This window comes from Silene latifolia, chromosome X, assembly GCF_048544455.1.
Source record: "Silene latifolia isolate original U9 population chromosome X, ASM4854445v1, whole genome shotgun sequence".
Classification (NCBI taxonomy): Eukaryota; Viridiplantae; Streptophyta; class Magnoliopsida; order Caryophyllales; family Caryophyllaceae; genus Silene; species Silene latifolia.
This window is the reverse complement of record NC_133537.1, coordinates 6,401,895-6,425,139: the sequence shown is the minus strand read 5'-3', so window position 1 is coordinate 6,425,139 and position 23,245 is coordinate 6,401,895. Positions and strand designations below refer to the sequence as shown.

At 37.3% G+C, this 23,245-nt stretch overlaps 1 protein-coding gene across 1 annotated transcript in view; it reads left to right on the top strand.

Annotated features, from left to right (window-relative positions):
* The window catches only part of LOC141622581 (callose synthase 10-like), a 31,128-nt gene that overhangs the window by 7,039 nt on the left and 844 nt on the right, over positions 1 to 23,245 (top strand). The window contains exons 13-50 of the mRNA XM_074438608.1: positions 660 to 752; positions 837 to 936; positions 1,029 to 1,152; positions 1,243 to 1,429; positions 1,522 to 1,574; positions 1,779 to 1,839; positions 2,061 to 2,142; positions 2,297 to 2,346; positions 3,140 to 3,226; positions 3,372 to 3,457; positions 3,725 to 3,752; positions 4,897 to 4,994; positions 5,100 to 5,181; positions 5,261 to 5,421; positions 5,529 to 5,649; positions 5,756 to 5,835; positions 5,919 to 6,009; positions 6,125 to 6,285; positions 6,374 to 6,483; positions 6,573 to 6,707; positions 6,790 to 6,858; positions 6,975 to 7,149; positions 12,913 to 13,027; positions 14,396 to 14,515; positions 14,904 to 15,019; positions 15,106 to 15,189; positions 15,629 to 15,741; positions 16,273 to 16,325; positions 16,505 to 16,681; positions 16,765 to 16,812; positions 18,265 to 18,423; positions 18,752 to 18,865; positions 18,970 to 19,058; positions 19,162 to 19,320; positions 20,257 to 20,359; positions 21,349 to 21,468; positions 22,672 to 22,722; positions 22,823 to 23,005. Coding sequence (XP_074294709.1) covers positions 660 to 752; positions 837 to 936; positions 1,029 to 1,152; positions 1,243 to 1,429; positions 1,522 to 1,574; positions 1,779 to 1,839; positions 2,061 to 2,142; positions 2,297 to 2,346; positions 3,140 to 3,226; positions 3,372 to 3,457; positions 3,725 to 3,752; positions 4,897 to 4,994; positions 5,100 to 5,181; positions 5,261 to 5,421; positions 5,529 to 5,649; positions 5,756 to 5,835; positions 5,919 to 6,009; positions 6,125 to 6,285; positions 6,374 to 6,483; positions 6,573 to 6,707; positions 6,790 to 6,858; positions 6,975 to 7,149; positions 12,913 to 13,027; positions 14,396 to 14,515; positions 14,904 to 15,019; positions 15,106 to 15,189; positions 15,629 to 15,741; positions 16,273 to 16,325; positions 16,505 to 16,681; positions 16,765 to 16,812; positions 18,265 to 18,423; positions 18,752 to 18,865; positions 18,970 to 19,058; positions 19,162 to 19,320; positions 20,257 to 20,359; positions 21,349 to 21,468; positions 22,672 to 22,722; positions 22,823 to 23,005 — 4,038 coding nt within the window. The remainder of the gene's footprint in view (positions 1 to 659; positions 753 to 836; positions 937 to 1,028; positions 1,153 to 1,242; positions 1,430 to 1,521; positions 1,575 to 1,778; positions 1,840 to 2,060; positions 2,143 to 2,296; positions 2,347 to 3,139; positions 3,227 to 3,371; positions 3,458 to 3,724; positions 3,753 to 4,896; positions 4,995 to 5,099; positions 5,182 to 5,260; positions 5,422 to 5,528; positions 5,650 to 5,755; positions 5,836 to 5,918; positions 6,010 to 6,124; positions 6,286 to 6,373; positions 6,484 to 6,572; positions 6,708 to 6,789; positions 6,859 to 6,974; positions 7,150 to 12,912; positions 13,028 to 14,395; positions 14,516 to 14,903; positions 15,020 to 15,105; positions 15,190 to 15,628; positions 15,742 to 16,272; positions 16,326 to 16,504; positions 16,682 to 16,764; positions 16,813 to 18,264; positions 18,424 to 18,751; positions 18,866 to 18,969; positions 19,059 to 19,161; positions 19,321 to 20,256; positions 20,360 to 21,348; positions 21,469 to 22,671; positions 22,723 to 22,822; positions 23,006 to 23,245) is intronic.

Sequence of the window (23,245 nt, the reverse complement as noted above, 5' to 3'; positions counted from 1 at the left end):
AGTTTAGACAGATAATTGTTCATTAATTCTGTTTAATGTGAATGGAAATTCGCTGACACTGTATCATCATATGATAACTGTTTCAAGAATCTTAAAAGGGTATGTGTGGAATGGCCATTGATACTCAGTTGTTGTGAACTTCATGAATATGCAACATAGAATTGTAGGATATACCATTTGGAATCAAGAAAGGATGATTGTGTTTTGTATGTACATCTATTGATCTATGAACTATGAAGGGCCTAGCCTTCTTCAGATGCTACCTTTTTCTTTCATTCGTACATGGCCTTATGGTTAATATAAATTAAAATTGTAATTTAACCAATCATTATGTTGATGATGTTACTGCTCTTTGTCTGTTGTTAATAAGAAAATTACTGTATTTATGAGTTATCACATGGTGGAGGGAGTTGATCCAGATTTCAGATATGGTGCTTTGAGATGAACGACATTTTATGTGGGGTTTAGAATGCTATATGGCAGACATATACATGGTTGATTATATAGGTTGCCTATGCTTTGTTTGATCTATCGTCTTATGTGAAGAATTTTTATTTAAAAGGATAGCATAAGGCTTATATAAATTTATTGGGTCTTCTGTTACCTGTGATTGCAGAACTTGTTTTGGTGCTTTTAACTTGCATCGTGTTCCTTTTCAGACAGCTAAAAGCAGTTTTGTTGAGCATCGGACATTTGTTCACCTGTATCGCAGTTTTCATCGCATGTGGATCTTTCTATTCATTATGTTCCAGGTTCATTTTATATTCTTCAAGCTTTCTGAACCCACTACAATCATTTGAACTTGTCGGTGAAAGTATGCTTTCTATTTCTTATAGGGGTTAACCATCATAGCTTTTAGTGGTAAGCTCAATATGAATACATTTAAGATCCTATTGAGCGTTGGGCCAACATTTGCTATCATGAATTTTGCGGAAAGTGAGTACAGTCTCTTCTCTATTTCATCCATCTCTAGCCTTTCTCAAGATCTTCTTTTTCCTTCGCTGTAATATTTGATATTGTGATACTAGGCAGCTTGGATATTCTGCTTATGTTTGGGGCATATACAAAGTCAAGAGGCATGGCTATTTCTAGGCTAGTTCTTAGGTTCTTTTGGTGGTGTCTATACTCTATTGCTGTTATCTATTTTTATCTGTGAGTTTAGTTCCTTCAGTTGTAACTTCCTACTTTTAATTGTTGAGTATATTATCGACTACCTTTCTGATTTTGCCTGTTAAATATCAGGAGAGTGCTACAGGATTGGAACAAGCATCAGAGTAATTCATTATCCTTTCGAATATACATGCTAATTCTGGGTGCTTATGCTGGCTCGCGTGTGCTATTTGCTTTAATATTTACGATCCCTGCTTGCCATGCTTTCTCTCAAAGGTCCGATCAGGCATTCTTTCAATTCTTTAAATGGCTTTATCAGGTAATTGTTTCTCAACACCGAGTTCAATATTATTAAATTGAAGTTGGCTCATCTTTCTTTATTGTGCATATTTCTTTTTTATATTTTTTCAGGAGCGATACTTTGTTGGCCGCGGTCTCTTTGAAAAGCCGCTCGACTATGCAAGGTTCATTCATGTTCTCCTTGGATACTTTTTTTTTAGATGCTTTTGATTATAATGATCAATGTAAGCCACTACTTTCTAGGGCATTGTATCATCATGATTAAGGACTTGGTCTGATTTAGGAAGGTTGGTTTAGATCTGTGCGCGTGTGTATTGTTAATTTGTTGGGAACTCCTGTATCTTGATCAAAGACATTTTCTATTGCAGATATGCACTCTTCTGGTTGGTCATCTTCGCATTCAAGTTTACTTTTGCTTACTATTTACAGGTGAAGCGCATTTCACGTCTTTCTTTCTCTCGTCTTGTTTCCCCATTGTATATCTTGCTCTTTTGTTTTCTCTCATTTCCTCATTTTTTTCTACTTTATCTAATCGGTATTTCATTTGTAACATGTACTGTAATGATTTATATGGTGATTTTATTTCTTCAGTTGCCTCTACTGCTTTTTTTGGACATTTCATGTATTAATGTTTAAATGTATTTCTGCAGATTAGGCCGTTAGTAAGGCCTACCAAAATTATTGTTAACATTAAAGATGTTCGCTATTCTTGGCATAGTTTTGTCTCGAAGCGTAAGTGCTAGTACTCACTATTTTCTGTTTATTCCCTTTCTCTTTTCGCGCCTTTTTAAAGTTTAGAGAAACAATCTTTCTATATTGGCTTCGTAGCATGTTGTAACCTTCACTTCATACTGACGATGTTGTGCTTCTGTGATACTATTTTCAGGCAATTATAATGCATTAACTATAGCAAGTTTGTGGGCTCCAGTTGTTGCCGTAAGTTTATTTTGGAATCCTCATTTCCTTCTATTGGTGTTTTCTTTTGTAGGCTTTATCTGGGTAGGTGCAAACTAATCGACTTCTGAGCTTCTTGCTGTTGAAAGCATCCTTTGTGACTTCAACTTTTGGAGTTAAAAAGTATATATCGCTAATTGCGCCCTATGTAAAACATGACAGCCAAACATTACAGAATGGCTCACAGCATCATGTAATGTGATTTTATCTAAAAAGTTAAATCTGAGAAAAGATGACCAGATTGTAACTATCTTCTACTGCTGGTAGCTACTTCAAAAAGTGTAATTTGATCTTTTAATGCTCACATTTCTTAAAATTTTGTTGGTCTTTTGTATCTAGCAACACATCCTGCAGCTTCAAATGGCCAAATGAAACAATCTTGCATCTTCTGTAAACATCTATGGTCTTACCAATTAAGACAAAAATTATTAGGAGAAATGCTAAAGATACTACACCAAAGCAGTAAAGGAAGCCTTTTTCCTACCCTTTCTGTCCTGTCGGTGGGGGTAAATGAGTGGAAACACAGGAACTGCTCATATCCTGTGGCTTGATACGTTAAAAGGAAAGGCAGTAGGAAATCTCTGCTTATTAAGCACACTTGTTAACAAAGTTGGATATACATTTTACATAGTAGATGAAATCGAGTTTTTTTGGTTTTCTTGGATTGTTTAGACCCACTGGCTTGTTAATTTTAATTTCCTTTTCTGACACGAGCCCTACCCTGCCAATTTAGCATTCTACCTGTTCTAATGTGTTATAACTTATACTTACGCAGATATATATAATGGATATGCACATATGGTACACACTTCTATCAGCCCTTATTGGCGGTGTGATGGGTGCTCGGCAGAGACTAGGCGAGGTATTTCGTCATGATTGATATCTATCAATCTTATGTGGATATTTTTAACACATGACCGTGACTGTGGACATTGTCCTTTTTTTTTATTATTTATTTATTTAACACTTTATTTTTGACTCCCCAATTTCAACGACCTGTTTTACAGATACGTTCAATCGAAATGGTGCATGAACGTTTTGAAAGCTTCCCAGAAGCTTTTGTGAAGAATATGTCATCTCCAAGAATGAAAAGGTACTCTCAGAGTCCCACTTAACCAAGATATACTGATATATGAGAGAATTTTTTTAATTCAAATCAGTTCTTATGTCTAAGAAAATTTTTAGTGGAGGAGCTGACAAAAAAGGTATTGTAATTCACTATAGTAATGAATTCTGAGTTTTTCTCCTGGGGGTGTCTATATCTGAAATTAATATTAGCAGCATGACTTTTTACTGTTTCTTAACTCCTTTCCAGTAAAGAGTTCTGTCTGTTAAGCATCTCTTCTGATGTTCTTTGCAGGATGCCTATTGATCCAGAAAACTCTCAGGTACTTCTGTCTCTTATTTATTTCGTTGCAGTACAGCTCATTGTGTCAATGTATAGGGCAAGCTGAGGCCCTGAGGCTGAATTCTTTACTTGTATTCTCTATTTTTATTTTGTCTGAGTGTGACTATGTTGCTTCTGTTGTACCTTGACCGCATGTCACATCACATGTCTATGCTACAAATTATTTTCGTAATTGCTCTTTCATGTACAAGTTTTACTCTTTCACGGACTTTTTTTCATAATTTTTCCATCACCTACCCTTATTCTAAAAAATAGAAGAATGTTCTCCCTTTTCCCTTGCATCCAAAAAAATGATCAAATTCTTAGCAAATTCAACAATTACAAATTTTATTTCACATATTGATTTAAGTAATAATTCCTTTTTCAATCTTTGAGCATCAATTTGATAACATATAAATTAAACTAAGGGTACTTAATACAACTAGACTGCACTTGGAAATTTGATCTGGAAATTCAGTTAGAAGATCGAAAATCCGATAATCATTACGTAACACTTGAAAATTCGATCTGGAAAACATTTGAATGAGAATTAGTACTGATGGTAGAGGTGTATGAATCATAGGTATTGTCCGCCATTTTTTTAGTGTCCCACTGCCCATATATGACATTGATAATTGTTCTACTTGGAAATTGGAACCTGTTAGAATGATTAGCGCTTGACACTCATCTTGCCAGTGTCACGCTCGTCCATTTCATGATATAGAAATTGAGGTGAGAATGCTATTAGAGAGGTAGATAACGATGCTAGGCTTGGGGAAACTGTTATGGCGGGAAGGGGTGGGAGAGGGGTGGTGGTTGGCGGCAGGGGTGGTGGTTGCCTGGTTTGGGAGTGGAGGGAGAGTTGAAAGGGAGAAACTTGTTAAAAAACTAGGGTTGGAAATGGAAGGGGTAAAATAGTAAATCATGTACATGAATGAGTAAATCATGTACATGAATGAGCAATACCCATTATTTTAATCCAAATGGTTCATAATTCGCGCGTGTTGAATTTTCGACCGTGCAATTGATTATTGCTGTTTGGTGAGTTTGATGATATATATAATGGAAAGGACATTTTGTAAAAAAATTTAGCTTATATCTTTTCTATGATATTATTTTTATATCTGTGTTCTCATAACGTACAGAACGCTCAAGAGACTAACAAGAGTTATGCCTCCATGTTTGCTCCTTTCTGGAACGAGATCATCAAAAGTTTGCGTGAAGAAGACTACATTGGAAACAGGTCAGAAATCTTCACTTTTTCAAGAAAACTAGCTGCAATCTGTATAGTTTATTTAGGCTTTTCCCTAACAATTATGGTGGAGGTTCTAATGAGATTTTGCATCAGGGAAGAACAATTGCTCTCCATGCCCAGCAATGCTGGCACTCTCCCTCTTGTTCAATGGCCTCTTTTTCTTCTCAGTAATAAGGTATGATTCGTTATCGTTTTCTCAATGTTGTTCTGACTTCATTTTCTTGTATTTCTTCATTCTATGATTAATATTGCAGATTGTGATGGCTACTGACCTGGCTTTAGACTGCAAAGACACACAAGCAGATTTGTGGAATAGAATATGCAGAGATGATTACATGGCTTATGCAGTTCAAGAGTGCTATTACAGTATAGAGAAGATCTTACATGCGGTACTTGATGACAAAGGCAGTCGCTGGTATGGAACCCCACTAAGTTTCTAACATCCTCTAAGAGAGGAGCCACTTTTTCTCCTTTTCATGACAGAAATTTTCATTTCTCAATGTGCACCATTGCTAATTGTAGGGTTGAGAGAGTCTATCGGGAAATCAATAATAGCATAATAGAAGGTTCACTTCATTTAACACTGTCCCTTAAAAAGCTCCGCTTGGTGCAGTCAAGATTTACGGCATTGACTGGACTATTGGTATATTGCTGAATACGCAGAATATTTATTGTTTCGAATCTTAGATCTCTGTATGTTGCTGTTTCTGTCACTTGAAACTAACTTCTATCAATTTACTTGACCACAGACAAATAATGAAACTTCTGGGAAAGCCCTATATGATTTCTATGACGTGGTGACGCACGATTTGTTATCAACTGATTTGAGGTAATACCAATAATCATTCTTTGGTTCTTATATAAATAGCTATTAATGGTTTATATGCATCAAATGACTTTGTTGTCGTGCAGGGAGCAAATTGATACATGGAATATACTTGCTGAAGCTAGAAATACAAGGGTATTAGGTTGTAAGAATGATTGGCAGAAGGACCCTGAAATCGTAAGCATATGCTAAGTTGCTAGTTATTTATCTCTGGCTTATTGTGTGTTTAATGTATTTCCTTACAGTGATAATATGATATTTCCCCTACTTTATGCTGCCTTTTTGTCTATAGGAGGAGCTAGTGAAGAGACTTCATCTGCTACTTACTGTGAAGGATACACCAGCTAATATACCAAAAAATCTGGAAGCAAGGAGGAGATTGGAATTCTTTACGAATTCATTATTTATGGACATGCCTCTTGCGAAACCAGTGTGTGAAATGATGCCTTTCTGGTATATGAATTCCAAATGATTATTTTGCTTGATTTTCAGGGCTATGCAATCTATGCTTTAAATCTAACACGCCTCTTTCCTCTATCAGTGTATTCACTCCTTATTACAGTGAAACTGTGCTGTATAGTTCCAAGGAGCTTCGAGAAGAAAACGAAGATGGAGTATCTACACTGTTCTATCTTCAGAAGATTTTCCCAGGTGCTCTTTTTCTGCAGTATCGCTTTATGTTCATGGGTCCAATATAAGAAAAGCCTAAAAGTTGAAAATTTCCTTTTTTTTATATGAAGATGAATGGGTGAATTTTTTGGAACGGATCAAAAAAGGCGAGTCTTCTGGAGAAGTAGATTTTGCAGAAGATTCCAGTGATAACTTAGAGCTACGGTTTTGGGTATCTTATCGTGGACAAACCCTGGCTAGGACAGGTTAGAATTAGCCATTCAAAGGCAGGCTGGCTTTGCTTTGTTACACACTCACACGTTAATTTTTGACTTGCTTTAAATGCAGTGCGTGGGATGATGTATTACAGACGAGCATTGATGCTTCAGAGTTTTCTAGAGAGAAGAGGATTGATAGGTAGCTGGTTGCTTGTCATATAGATTTTGATGCACAATCAATTCGTCATTTAAGTGTAGATGCATAATTTTGAAGAGAAAGACGCGTGTACTTACTAGTAATGGTTCGTCTGCCAGGAAATGACGAAAAGTCCCAAGCAAATCCTATGTCCAGTCATGGATTTGAATTGTCAAGTGAGGCACGAGCACAAGCGGATCTGAAGTTTACATATATCGTCTCATGTCAAATCTATGGACAGCAAAAGCAGAATAAAACTCCGCAGGCAGCAGACATTGGTCTATTGCTACAGAGGTATGCGAGTATATTTTCTTCCGACAGTCTATGATTTCCTCTATCACTCGCCAATTTGTTTGGAAGTTTAGGTGGAAGAGTGACATCTGCTTGCTCTTGTCCTGTACATTTCACAATTTTTAGTAAATTTAGTTCTAAAAAAAGTAAATCTTTAAAAATCCATAATTCTGCAATGTTTGAGCGGAGAACTTGTACTGTTACTGGCTGGAAGTGTCGAATGTGGGTGTGAGTGTCTGAGTGATACTATGCGGTTATATTGAAAAACAAATCATGTTTTGGCCTACAAAAGGGGTGGTTGGTTGAATGTACGCGGTCCTACCCTTGGAGAGGCTGTTTTTAGATGACCTTACCTATGACCAAAATTGCCGCGAGAATTGCATTGAATGATGGGTACAATTTAATAAAGGAGGCACCATCAGCTTAGTGCAGTGAGCTATTCGCTGTAATCCCCCCAAACCCATCCTCTCTTTCTCCTTTTTAATGGAGGGGGAAATTTGAATGATGAGGTTTATATGACTGACATGACCAATACTTGCTCGACAATGACCGTTACAAGGATAATACAAGCCATAATACTGATAAGACTTGCATAAGTGATTTAAAAACAAGCTTCAACAAACTGCTACGTTAACACACCTTCATGTCATAGTAAGCAACCATAATTCACGATTGTTACTGCTATCCTTAGTTTCAAAAAGCTCGAGGTGACCACCATAATGAGGTACAAGTCGTGAGGTGAAGGTAATTGCCTCATGCACAACACGTAATGCCTGGTTTATGTAACAATACTTGTTTTTTTACTTCTTTTTTTTTATCATAATGATCGTCACGTTTCTTTTTCTCCCGGTTTTTATACCACGTGCCCTGGGTCACTCTAGGATTTAGCCTATTCGATTTCATCCCCAAATAACAACTATTAATCCATTGTTTGTAATTCCGATTTTCACACGAGGCTCGTTCATCTCATATCGGCACCATCAAACATCCTCTGTTGCTTCTCGAAATTTTTGTGGCCACTTTAATTAACCTGAGAAACCGTTGACGTAGTTTACGGACGTTTTTGTTTTGGAGTCCCGTAATCCCAAAAACTATGTATTATACAATTCTGATTGAGCCACTCGGAAGGTTGCTCTCGGTCACGTTTCATTTTCTCCCGGTTTTTCTACCATGTGCCATGGTCACTCTAGGATTTAGCCTATTCGATTTTTGCTCTAAATAGCAACTACTCCCTCCGAGTCTCTCATTTCTTCTCTCTTTCCTTTTTCATTCAAGTCACATTTTCATCCCTCTTCCCTTTTTTAGTGTGTTTTGTGTGGTTCAACTTCAATTGCAATTGCAATATATGATTGTGTGTTTTGTGTGGTCCAAATCCATTTCCTTACTTTTTGTGCACAAAAGAAAAAGGAATAAATGAGAGGCTTGGAGGGATTATTAATCCATAATTCCTAATTATCCAATTTTCGGAAGAGGCTCGTTTATCTCATACCCGCAAACTCAAACGTACCCTGTTGCTTCTCAAAATTAGCGCGACCGCTTTATATGACACGTGAAACAGTTTACAGACATTTTTGTTCCAAGACCCTTAAATCTGGAAAGTCGTGTATTATACACTTCAATTTGAGCCGTTAGGGAGGTCGTCCTGGTCAATGGGTCAACGTGTCGTATTCGATTTCAATCCAGTTTTCTTTTCTTAATTATCTGATTTCTCCACGAGCCTCGTTTATCTTATACCGGCATTCTTAAACGTCCTTTGTTGCTTCTCGAAATTTATGTGACCACTTTAACTGATTTCTAGCAATCCTCCGTATGATTTCGGCGGACATTTTGTTCCGTGACCCAAAATCCTGCAAATCGTGTATTTATAAACTTCAAATTAAGTCGCTCGGGAGGTCGCTCCCGGTCACGTTTCTTTTTCTCCCGGTTTTACTACCACGTGCCCTAGGTCACTCGAAGATTTAGCCTATTTGATTTTAGCCTCAAATAACGTCTTATTAATCCATTAATCCTAATTATCCTATTTTCACATGAGGCTCGTTTATCTCATATCAGCACCCTCAAACATTCTCGGCTGCTTCTCGAAATTTGCGTGACCACTTTAATTGACCCGAGAAATAGTTTCTGTAATTTATGAATATTTTTGTTCCGGACCTCGGAATATCAAAAACCCTATATTATAATTCAAATTGAGCCGCTCCGGAGGATGCTCCGGGTAACGTTTTTTTCTTTTCCAATTTTTCTACAACGTGTCCTTGGTCACTTCAGAAGTTACCTTATTCGATTTCAGCCCCAAAAATAGCAACTTCTAATACATTTTTATTAATTATCCGATATTCGCACAAGTCTTTTTTATTTCATACAGCCACCCTCAAACGTCTTCTCTTACTTCTCAAAATTTGTGTGGTCGCCTTATATGACATGGTAAACCGTTATGGGATTTACGGACATTTTTGTTCCAAGACACTTGAATCCCGACAATGGTGTTATACACTTCAATTTGAGCCATTAAGTAAGTCGCCCTGGTCACGTTTTTTTTTTTTTTTTTTTTTCCACCTTGCTTTTCTACGTGTCATGGGTGGCTTTTCTACGTGTCATGGGTCACTTGAGAAGTTACCATTTGAATTTCAGCCCAAATAACAATTATTAATCCATTATTCCTAATTATCCGATTTTCACACAAGCCTCGTTTATCTCATACCGGCACTCTCAAGCGTCCTCTTTTTCTTCTCGAAATTAAGTCGCTGAAGAGGTCGATCTTGGTCACGTTTATATTTCTCCTGATTTTTCTACCACGTGCGCTCGGTTACTCTAGGATTTAGCCTAGTCGGTTTTATCCCCAAAAGAACAACTTCTAATCCATTATTCCTAATTATCCGATTTTCACAAGAGGCTCGTTTATCTCATACTGACAAAAACGTCCTCTTCTGCTTCTCAAAATTGGCGTGGCCAGTTTATATGACCCGAGAAACTCTGAAACCCCAAAAATCATATATTATATATACTTCAATTTGAGCCGTTAGGGAGGTCGTCCTTCGTCCTGAGTTACTTTTTTTTTTTTTTTTTTTCTCCCAGCTTTTCTACCACATGTCCTCGGTCACTTCAGGTCTTACCCTATTCAATTTCAGACCCAAAATAACAACTACTAATCCATTTTTCTTAATTATCCAATTTTCGTATTTCATACTGGTCCTGGGCTGCTTCTTGAAATTTGTGTGACCCCTTTAATTGATCATAGGAATCATCCGTATGAGTTACATCCCGAAAAACGTGTATTACAAACTAAAATTAAGTCGTTCCGGAGGGTCACTTCAGGAGTTACCATATTCAGTTTTACTACCACGTGCCCCGGGTCTCTCCGTGATTTAGTCTATTTGATTTTAGCCCCAAATAAAAAATAGCAATGGATTGTTCCTAATTATCCGATTTTTGCACGAGTCTCATTTATCTCATATCAACACCCCTTAAACGTCATCTGTAACTTCTCGAAATTTGTGTGGCCACTTTACTTGACCCGAGAAACCGTTCCTTTAATTTATGAACATTTTTTGTTCGGAGACTCCATAATCACGAAAATCGTGTATTACTATTCAATTGAGCCACTTCGGAGGTCGTTCTGGGACACATTTCTTTTTTTCCCAATTTTTCTACCACGTATCCTTGGTCACTTTAGGAGTTACCCTATTCGATTTCAACCCTAAATAACTACTTTTCATCAATTTTTCTTAATTATTCGATTTTTGCATGAGTCTTGTTTATCTCGTACCGGTACCCTCAAACGTTTTCCGTTGCTCCTCAAAATTTGTGTACGCACTTTATATGACACGATAAACTGTTCGTAGGATTTATAGACATTTTTGTTCCGAGATGCTCGAATCGAATCTTGAAGATCATGTATTATCCACTTCAACTTCAATTTGAGCCGATAAGGAGGTCGCCCCAATTATAGTTTTTTTTAACCCTCTGCCACGTATCCTCACTTGGAGGAGTTACCATATTCAATTTCATCCCTAAATCAGTTCATTATTCCTAATTATCCGATTTTACAGAAGGCTAGTTTATCTCATAACGGCACTCCCAAGCGTCCTCCTTGTCTTCTCGAAATTTGTGTGACCGCTTTAATTGACCCTAAGAATCATCTGTATGGTTTACGTACATTTTTTCCCGGGAGCTTCGAATCCCGAAAATCGTATACTATACACTTGAAATTGGGTCGTCGGGAGGTCGATCCGGGTCACGTTTCTTTGTCTCCTAGTTTTTTCTACCACGTGCGCTCAGTCACTCCAGGCTTTAGCCTATTCGATTTCAGCCCAAAATAACAACTTTTAATCCATTTTTTCTTAAGGGATATTCTACATGGTACCCCTCAACTTTTCAACTTTCTACGTGGTACCCCTACACTTTTTAAAACATACATGGTACCCCTAATTGTTGTCATTATCACTAAGTGCACCCCTAAACTTTATTTTCCGTCAATTAAACTCAGTTTTAGGCGTTAAGTGATGACTTGGGCGCGTAACCTAATTATACGATATTCACACGAAACTCATTTATCTCATCTCGGCGTATTCTCAAACGTCGTCTATTGCTTCTTGAAGGCCACCTTATGTGACCTGGTAACCTGGAGTCCCAAAAAAACGAGGCTCCTTTATCTCATACTCACACTCTTCGCACTCTCGAACGTCCTCTGTTGCTTCTCAAAATTTTTGTGACCCTTTATCTAACCCTAGGAATCATCTGTATGATTGTACATTTTCTTTCTCGGATCCCGCAATCCTAAAAATCGTGTATTCAAGTCGTTCGGGAGGTTCCTCTGGGTCACATTTCTTTTTGTACCATTTTTCTTAATTATCCGATTTTCGCACGAGGCTCGTTTATCTCATACATGCACCCTTAAACGTCCTCTATTCCTTCTCAAAATTTGTGTGGCCGCTTTATATAACCCGACAAAGCGTCCATGAGATTTACGAACATGAGACCCTGGAATCCTGAAAATCATGTATTGAGCCGGCGACTCAGGCATTGGCTTAGTGAATGAAACCCACCCGAATCGTAGCGAAAACAAGTCTTCATAGGGAAATCGTCATTGCTTAATCTAAAAGGCACACCTAAGCCGCCTAAGGAGTTTTGGCTAGTGCATTGTTGAGCCTTGAGCTGAAGCTCCTTAGAAGTGCGCTCTTTTAACTAAACTGCCATCGGATCCTATATTTCGAGTTAATGCCACGCCTGTCAAATGGTAGAAACTAAAGGAAGGCGCGCTAGACGGCGATATGTTAGGTTATATCTAGGTATAATGCAATTCGTGGGTGCTAGCGTGGTTTTAATCAAGGTTACCTGTCTATTTGTGACCTATTTGTGACTTTGCTGGTCGGTGGGATTATGTTCTCCAATTCTTTTTTGACAAGTATCATCTAATTGTATTTATTCTCTATTCTAAAACTATGTGTATTAGATTCGTTGTTGACTCTCTCTTTTATGCTAAACTTTGCCCACTATTCACTATTTCACAAGATTATGTACCCTTTTACATACCTTTTCAAAGAGAGCATATTCATAAAAAGTGACCAATGTATGATAACCCTATACAAGAAGACACCTGTACAGTGTACACTATATGAATCCCATTTTTAGGGTTTCTGAAATTTAACTCTTTTGGCATTTATCTTGTTGAACGAGATTTTCTTAAAGTGGTTAACAATTCGTGACTCTTGTATGTATTCTTTGCGCTATGCTCAACTTCCTTTATAAGAAAATATTTTACTTTGTCAGGAATGAGGCCCTTCGAGTTGCTTTTATTCATCTTGAAGAAAGTGCTGCAGCTGATGGGAAAGTTCTAAATTATTACTCCAAGCTCGTCAAAGCTGATGTGCAGGGAAAAGATCAGGTATTGCTTTAAGTATGGAAGTTCAAAAGTTATGAATTTATCAATACTTCAGGAATGTTAACTCGATGAATATTAGCTCTTTGATGAGCTGTCGTTTTTTTTCTGGAAAGCCCGACCACTGTAATAAATATAGCTGTTTAGGTGGTGTACAGGCTGCTGCATTTGAAAAATGCATCTTTTTCAATTGCTACTATAAGGATGTTTGTCATTTATGTATGATCTTCTTTATGAGTGCTTTGCAGTTAAAATTTGCGTTAACTTGTAGAACTGGTAGAACAACCCAACCTGAATCAGCGGACTGAAATACGGGGATCTGATACCTCTGTTAAGTCCAAGAGGGAAAATGGGTTTTGGCCTGATACCTGATACAAAATGGAAACTTATATTTTGCATACTTTCAGATGACCTTATTTGAAGAAAGTACTCAATCAATCTTGACATTAACCAATTAGGACTAGATGTTATGATGTATTATGCAGGAGTTGTAACAGAACTAACTTGTCATAGGTATTTTGCACAGCTTAGTGGTGGTAAAAGTGTTCCATCTGTGTTTAATAGGATATAATAGTTGGGCCTCAACCATCACCTTAAGGTTTTGGTTGAGATGGTTCATCTATCAGTGTCTTAGTTGCTAGGCTTACAAGAGTATTCTCATTGACATGTTGATGTTGTGAGGATGTTATGGACCTTTAAAGCTGAAGACTTTAGAGATGCTTGGTATGTGTGAATCTGCGCACTTCCCACCCCCTTACCCCGCAATTTGCGGGAGCCATTGCAGCAATGGGTAATGTTGTTTATGAATAAATTAAATTAGTATATATACTTCTAGTAATTTTTTTATCTTCTGTATGCTTTGTTATCATAATTGCTGTCCAATTTGTCGAGCCCGTGGCATGGTCATATCCTTCCTCAAGTTCTTTTGTTACAACTCAGAACCCCCGTCCGCTCAAAGTTAAGATATTCTATTTTAAAATGTAGGCAAGATCAAGATTCACTGGCCTCTATCACGATTATCCTCGATTACTTGAACCAGTTCGCACTAATAGAGTAATAGCTGCAAAAGATGTCCTAGTTTTGCTCCTGGTGGCACTCTACTTGACCTTTCAGGGCGCTAGAAGTTGGAAGCTGAATAGCTGATGTAGTTTTACAAAAATATGTTATGTTTACTTGTCCACCTTGGTTATCATTTTCACTTTTGCATCGGGTCACAAAATAAGCTAAAACATTATGTACGTTATTGAAAGTGCTTGCTATTTGGATGGCTGATTTGCTTTTTGTTTTTTTAAAGCAAAACTAGGCTCAGTCTTTTTCTTTGTTGGTAGATATCTTTCCAGGCAGTTAAATTTGTTTGTGATTTTTTGTTTTCAGGAAATATATTCCATTAAGCTACCCGGAGATCCAAAACTTGGTGAAGGGAAGCCTGAAAACCAAAATCATGCAATTGTCTTCACTCGCGGGGAAGCCATTCAAACGATTGATATGAATCAAGTAATTTTTCACATTTTCGACATGGCTACTTGTAATGCCTAATTGTTGACTTGTTTTACTTTGGGTGTTCTACGGTGATGCACTATTTTTTGTACCGATTTTTTAGTTGCTTATCCCAGTGTTTTTGGAATTTGGAGCATTTATTTTGTTTTGTTCGTTAATGTTTTGAGACGTGGATTTGGCTGTGGGTAATGAAAAATTTCTGGCTCCGGACATTTATGTCTTGAAAATAACTAAGGATGATGAGGTTGTAGAAGAAGGCCCATCGTTTTATTACATACACATTAACATTTTTGTAAAAGCTTTTATATTCACCGTTACTTTCTCATAGAGTGCCAAGGTGGTGTTCATATAAGTGCCAATATAATTTTTTCACTTCATGCTATAGGATAATTACCTTGAGGAGGCAATGAAAATGAGAAATCTCCTTCAAGAATTTCATGAAAAGCATGGCATCCGCCCTCCTACAATTCTTGGTGTAAGGGAGCATGTCTTCACGGGAAGGTTTGAAGCTAACATCCTGGCAGTGTAACCCTATGTTGGTCTTGACTACACCTTTCATATTTACAGAATATAATATTGTTATGCAGTGTTTCTTCTCTTGCTTGGTTTATGTCCAACCAGGAGACAAGCTTTGTAACGTTAGGTCAGCGAGTTCTGGCAAAACCTCTCAAGTGAGTTACCCCTGTTTTGTTAAATGTTTTTCGCGATAAATGACCGTCTGTGATAAGCTAGGCTAAAAGTTGTAAAACGGAAAGCTCCGTGTGAGTTGCATGGAGAACTCAAAGATGTAATATGTAGCTTCTTGGTGCATACTCTTGTTTTTCATCAGTGTTTCACTGTGTTACTCCGACTTGGTTATAAGTTTGCAACATGGGCATGTGTTTGGGAGTTAGGTATAGCTATTTCTCATGATAATTTTCAATTATTTGACTTAAAATGTTGTGCTAAACGCTCTGCAGACATCATCCATGTGTCTGTCTCAAGAGTCTGAAACTAGTATCTGTGAAAAAATGAAGAGTCTGCGCAACTTGGGATGTTCATTGACTGTTTTTCCTGTGACGATCAGTCGCAGACAACTAGTCTGAAATATTGTTGCTATTTTTTTGGCAGAGTGCGTATGCATTATGGACATCCAGATGTATTTGACCGTATTTTTCACATAACTCGTGGTGGTATAAGTAAGGCATCACGCGTCATCAACATCAGCGAGGATATTTTTGCTGGTATATGTACTATTCATCCTTCTTGTTCTTACAACCAACATGTAACAGAAAGAAGGGAAAAAAAGTAGATTTGGGTAAACAGCGCATGTAAGGGGAATATAAATGGTTTCCTTACAATTCTTTCTACTGTAGGCTAATTTATTTGGCCAGACGTGTAGAATTGAATGGTGTGACCAACTAGGAATGGAGGAAGAGGGCAGGGGGCATTTTTCCCTTCCTCGTGCAAATTAGATCACTAGCTTATGTATCAATATGGTCTGTACTGGATGATAAAAACAATTTTGTTCTTTACAGGAAATGCTAGAGATATTTTTGTTTTGGTGTAGTTTTATTATTTTACAACAAGTAGCCTATATATACATAATTAGTTAAGGTTTTTTGTTTAATTGTACGCATGTCGCTCAAATTTTAGAATGAAGTGTCACACATTCGACACCGTGTCACATCCGACACGTGTTAGCAAGTCTGAGGAACACGGCATTGCACTCGTGAAATATAATTAAATTGTTTGCCTTCTACTGTTTGTGGTAGGTTTTAACTCAACCTTACGGCAGGGAAATATCACACACCATGAGTACATACAGGTTAGGTTTTGTTGATAGTATGTATACTGCCTTTCTTCTCTCTTTACAGAAACTAAAAAAATTTAGTGTTCTAGGCTATTTCAGTAGGAATCAAATATCCACTACTTGGCTTTTGGAATAGACTAATTAATTACTCTTCGTGGAGCTGGCTACTAAAGTTCGAAACTGTGTATTTGTAGGTTGGAAAAGGAAGAGATGTTGGACTGAATCAAATTGCTGTTTTTGAGGGAAAGGTTGCTGGTGGCAATGGAGAGCAGGTCCTGAGCAGAGATGTGTACAGGCTTGGACAGCTTCTTGACTTTTTCAGGATGCTGTCTTTCTACTATACAACTGTAGGTTTCTATGTGTGCACAATGGTAAGTGGTCTTTGTATATCTATACGTTGTCAGTTCCTCTTCTTTATCTTGGATTCTTGGTCTGATATTTTTTTTTACTGCAGATGGTTGTTCTAACCGTATATATTTTCCTGTATGGACGGGTGTACATGGTAAGTGAAAATGTAGTTGCTTTTTCTACTTTTTTTCGGCAGATCTAAGTTTCAATTAATAGCCACCATTGCAATAACATTACCTAAGTGCCTCAATGGCTCCCGCAAATGGCAGTGTAAGGGGGATCAGAAATATGTAGTCTTGCCTACTTAAGTAATTATGGTAAGAATATTGTGTCAATGCAGTCGGATGACCCATAATCAATATCTAAGTTTCTGCAGGACCCATAATCAATATATACGTTTCCGCTGAACCCATAATCAATATTGCTCAGAGTTGCTCGGAGCAAATGTCTGTGTACTTTGCAATAAATAGAAGTGCGCCAATGCAGTGTTTACTTTTATTTCATCATTATCTAGACTCAAAGAATATTGAGTCTTTGGCTTTTTTGAAAATTTGGAAGATAATTAATTTAAATATTTCCTAAATTGAAGAGAATGACACTGACTGCACCTACAAATGCATGTGTGCTTACTAATATGCCTATAGATTTCCAGATAAAGGAGATTTTGAAACCTTTTTTTCTGTATTATTGCGCTATGTGATAGTAATATGTGTGTTAAGTAGACCTGTCAAACGGGTCAGATCCCAAGTCAAACTATGGGCCGTGTCAAACAGGGGTTATGGGTCGGGCCGGGTCAACAGGTCAAAGAGAAGTTTATATGACACCTTTTTCTTTCCATTTTTAAAATCAAAAACAAATAATTTTTAAAAGAGGGATTATATTTAATATTAATATTTTAATCATATTCATTATTTACCGTACTTATTATCGAAATAATTATAAAACTTTTAAGTTATTTTAATTATTATTTTATTGTTCAGCGAAATGAAAGTTATATAAAATGGTTTTTTAAATCACTTTAATAATTTAAAGTACTGAAGTTAAATTTTTTTTTTTCATATTTCATATATACAATAAATATTGAGTAGTAATTTTTTAAAAATATTTATGGCTTATATTCACATTTAATCAAACTTACTTTTGACCCCTCGGGTCGAACGGGTCATGTCGGGTTTCGACTTTTAATTAACGGGTTTTTCAGGTTTGGGTCAGGGGTCAAGATTTACGAGTCTTGACCCTACAAATTATGGGTCTGATCGGGTTGGTTTGTGGGCTGGGTCAAATTTTGTCAGGTCGACAAAAGATATAAGTCTTGAGTAAATCATCATTAAACCACTTTCTTCATTATTTGCGGTAGTCTTTGCTCCTTTCCTTGTTAGACTTGTGCTTGCCTAGTTACAGGACATGGTCAATAAATGTTGTTAGTGTTTCTAGTAGCTGCCACCTTATAAAAGTTGATTGTTGGTGATGATCTTAGTAAATTGGTAAAGCACCTTTGCCCTTGAATTACCCAAACCATGAATAAAGAAATGTGCTGGCTCATATTCTAACAGACTCAGGAGTGAAGTTGAATTAGTCTGACACCGCAAGCTAATATACTTTTCAGGCCTTATCTGGACTTGATGCAGAAATAGAAAAGGCGGGAAGATTGCTTGGAAATACGTCTTTAAATGCAGTTTTAACACCGCAGTTCTTGGTTCAAATAGGAATATTTACAGCTATACCTATGATTATGGGTTTCATACTAGAACTTGGATTGCTTCAGGTTTGACTTCGCATGCTTCTCTTCAAGTGACATTTGTTATTTAATATGAGAAGACGTATTTATATTAAAAGACCGAAATGTGAACGTAGGATAAGGATCCTTTCAAAATGAGAAAATACCAATTACTGGTTCCAATGTCTCAAGTACTACCTGTGCCAATGAGACTACTTGTTTGAATATTCTTTTTGGCACTGGCTTTCTGTTTACGCAATTCCTTCTACTGTGCTCTCACCGTATTTTGTGTTGTAGCCTGTTGGGTGTTTTCTGAACTAAGTCAATCAACCTCTCTAAACAACTAGGGACTTCATCTGTGATTTTGTGCTTGCAGGCTGTCTTCAGTTTTCTTATCATGCAGCTGCAGTTGTGCTCAGTGTTCTTTACATTCTCATTAGGAACAAGGACCCATTACTTTGGACGTACTATCCTGCATGGAGGTGCCAAAGTAGGCTTCTGTTCTTTGTTTTATGCAGTCTCTTTGATTACAACTTTTGTTTGTTGTTTGTTCTACGTTAAAGACAGCTTATTTTCAAATATTATAATTCACAGTATAGAGCCACCGGCAGAGGATTTGTTGTACAGCACATTAAGTTTGCTGAGAACTATAGGCTTTACTCTAGAAGTCATTTCATCAAGGCGTGAGTGTTTCTTTCTTATAGTGGATGGTTGTTGCTTTATTTTATACAATGTGAACTCGCATTCATTATATGAGAGCCTGAAACATGCACATTTCTTGTGCAGATTTGAAGTAGCTTTGCTACTCACTGTGTACATTGCATATGGCTATTCAAAAGGTGGCGCTGTTTCTTTCGTATTGCTGACTCTTAGCAGTTGGTTCCTTGTTATTTCATGGCTCTTTGCTCCGTACATATTTAATCCCTCAGGCTTTGAGTGGCAAAAGTAAGCTTAGTTTTTTCAATCCTCGGTTTGTTTAATATCCTTTTTAACACTCACTTTTCTCTGTTATATTTTCTTTTTTTTTATTAAATAAAATTCTAAACGGGCTTTATAAATAATTAACTTGTTTCTCTGTTAACTATACTCGGCAAAATTGACTCGACTTGAATAAGCCATCCTGAAACCTACCTGATCTGACCCGTACTTGCTCTCACCTTGATGGTCCTGATATTAACCGGGTTCAAAACCACCTGACCTTGATAATGACCGACCCAAAACCATTTAAATAGACTCGAAATGCTCCATTTGAAATCACGATTAAGCTTATTTACATAGCAAACGGCATTAGCATTAATTGACAGTTAGACACCACACAAGATGGCCTGATTCAGACTTGATCAGCTCAACTCCAACCAAAGTTCTCAATGTACTTATGTACCTAATAATCCGATCCAAAGTTCTTAATATACTTAATAACCCGACCCAAGTTTCTCCGTTACTCGGATTAGAATATATATAAATAGATTTGTTTTACTTGGTTCCAGAAGCTTAATATTCTATTGCTGGGTCTGTCATGTTAGCTGCACTTGTCTAAATTGAGTCAATGCTATTGGTTATGCCCAATTTGCTGCGATATTAACAAGGCAGCACCCTTCTTGTTGATGAATTGCTATCCCATTGCCGAAGAGAGGACAATGAAGAACTAAGAAACTGAAATATATACTCTGTATATCTTTTGAAAAGTAACAAGGAACAAGAAAAATGTCTGACATTGTTCTGGTTTGTGCGTAGAATACCATTTTCAGTCACAGTACTTTGGTGACAGAAATTCCGATTTTCATTAAATCTTCTCTTGTTTGTTTCTTCTTGCACGTCCCTATTTATATTAAATGTTGAACTACTCTGTGATTCAAATTAATAGTCTTTTGTAACCATCAGGACGGTTGATGATTTTGATGACTGGGTCAACTGGCTTCTATACAAAGGTGGGGTTGGTATTAAAGGAGAAAAGAGCTGGGAGTCCTGGTGGGAAGAAGAACAGGTTAGTTTCCAACATGTGGCGACTTCTTTAATGTATTACGAGCCTGATGTGATCATGTATCCATGTTTTGGGCAGAATGTTTATATTGTTTGAAATGTTATTACTCTCTGAGTAATGCAGAAGAAAGATTAAAAGTTTGAGGGAAAGGGAGGGGTGGAGTATGAAGGAAAGAGAAAGAGAGGGAGGGGGAAGGGCGAGAGAATGAAGCGCGATGCTTTCCTTTCAAATCCTAACAATGCTGGCAGAATTTCAAATTGTAGGAGCAGAATAGAGCCCTCCATTTCATCCCCCTGTTCCCATCCAATCTAGCATGCTATCCAAAGGAAAATGTTCCCCTCCCTTTCCCTCTCAATCTCTCCCTCCATATTCCAAACAATGTGTTAGAGTTCAATTCATGAGATGGAACTATCAAACATTTTGCATGTTTGTTGTGGACTTATTTTTTTTTTTAATATTCTCTTATATTCCTAGTGACCCCTAGGAAATTCCCATTTATATGCATTCATTGATCCCATGAGAAACATTATTTAGACATGGTCTTAAAAAAACAGTGTGCTCGACATTGTGTGTGGTTCCATAAATCCATAATCCCTTAAAATGGAATCTGATACTTGGTTTCTAAATTGTTTGACAAAGTTATATTGAAAGTTCTCTACTTTTTCATTGATGTACACAGTACACTTGCCTATGATAGATGAACCATCTCAACCATCACCTTAGGTGATGGTTGAGGCCCAACTATTATAATTATTCCTATTACGCTCCCTCACTCAAATGCCCGTTGGGCTTGAACAGTGGTTAGTTGTGCACCGGCTCCCCCGTACCGTGTGCTGGAATTCCACTTCGAGAGTTTTTGAGGAGTTTTGAGGTTGCCAGGATTCGAACTCGTGACCTATGGTCACACTGGCTCTGATACCATGATTGATGAACCATCTCAGCCCAACTATTATAATTATTCCTATTAGCCTAATCACAAATTTTTCTTACAGGCACATATCCGTACTTGGAGAAGCCGGATTCTGGAAACAATTTTGAGCTTGAGGTTTTTCATGTTTCAGTATGGTATTGTCTTTAAGCTCCATATCGTGGCATCAAGTAGATCACTTGCGGTGCGTTTCTTGCTCTTCATTGGAGATATTGTATTTTCCTTCTCGACCTCACTAGTCTTTCTGCTCCCTCTGTGAAATTAGGTTACTGTTACTTTGGTCTCGTGTAGAGTATCCTTGTTTTTTCCTGTTCACGTCACAAGCAGAAATCCCTTGTGTGAGTTGTGTCTGAGTTTGGAGGGACATTCTATAGCAGGATGTCATTGTAATTTGGGATTTTTGTTTCAGATTTTGCTTCTCTATGTCACCTTTTTCCCTCTCAATTTTTTTTGTGGGTGGAAAGAAATTCTTCCGTTTTCAGTCTACGGAGACAATATAAAGATTCACTATTCTTTGACTTTGTGATATGATGAGATAGAGAAAAATGACTTACTCAATGCTTTATCCCGTCATATATTGCGGTGTAGCAATTAGTCCTGATGGGATTATCTATGGGCCATCCGGAAACAACCCTCTCTATGCTTTTCGACGCAAAGAAAATATGATTGGTCAATGTTATTGTTGTTGGCTGTAAAGATGATGGGTTGTATCTCTGTACTGCAGACTTTCTGATACTACGGAATAAGGATGTAGATCTGCAGATCTTCAAATCAATTAGTTGTAGGATTTGTAGTATTTCATAATGGGCTTAGATTTTACATTGCTGAGGTTCCTGAATTATTTGATGTTATTGCTGTACTTATTTCATGTTATGATATAGGTAAACGCTAGAAGTAATCTGTTCCTTAGAAAATGATGAATCTTCCAAAAATATAGATATTTGAAGAATCGCTGGTTATTTTTACAAATGCTCATCATCCTTTAAATAGAAATGTAGTCATGAATTGAATGATTCTCAATGAAACACGGCACAAATCAATGAGTATGATTGTGTGAAATGGGTGCTTGACTGGATGTCTTTGTGAGGGATGATCGATCGATCTACTCTCAAGCTTTTGGAGCTTGCAATGATCTCAATTAAGTTACCATACTGTTTCTCTTCTCTATTTTTTCTGCAAGATAAAAGTCCTTATATTCCCAGAAGATGTGATTGAGTTTCTGACTCTATCATGTATGACGTGACAAGGGTAGATTCCTAGTATATAATTAAATGATTTTTGTAGGTTAGTTGAGATTATGCATGTACTACACAAGTTGTTCGTGGAGCTTAGTAAATTCTGCATACGGTTTTTTATTTATTCCTTCCTATCACCTGCTACTTTTCAGGTATATGGCGTGTCCTGGATTGTTTTGGTAGTCACTGTCATTATTTTCAAGGTCTGCCTCCATACGGTTTTTTGCTTATTCCTTCCTATTACCTGGGTGGTTGTTCACTTGTTCATGAATTTTCTGATGAACTTATGTTTCTGTTTGGCAGATATTCAGTTTCAGTCCAAAGAAGTATGATCGCTTCCAGCTCTGGCTGCGATTTTTTCAGGGGCTCACTGGCTTAGCAGTTTTGGCGGGTGTTGTTCTTGTCACTGTCCTCACTCAATTGACTTTTCCAGACTTGTTTGCAATTTTCCTTGCATTCACTGCCACTGGATGGGGACTACTTAGTGTAAGTTAATGCAAGCTTAAAGTATTTTGTCTTTGCTTTTCTGGTGTCCTACAACAAAAATCTATTGGCAATTGACATTGTATACAAGGCCCTTTTTGTTAAGCGATTGCCATTGTATACAAGGCTTTTGCACACATGCACTGCTGAAATGCTAATGCTGCATTTACGCATGTATAAACATATTAAACCCTGTCGAATTTCAGTATGCTTGTCCAGTAGGGTGCCCTTGCAAGTAGATGG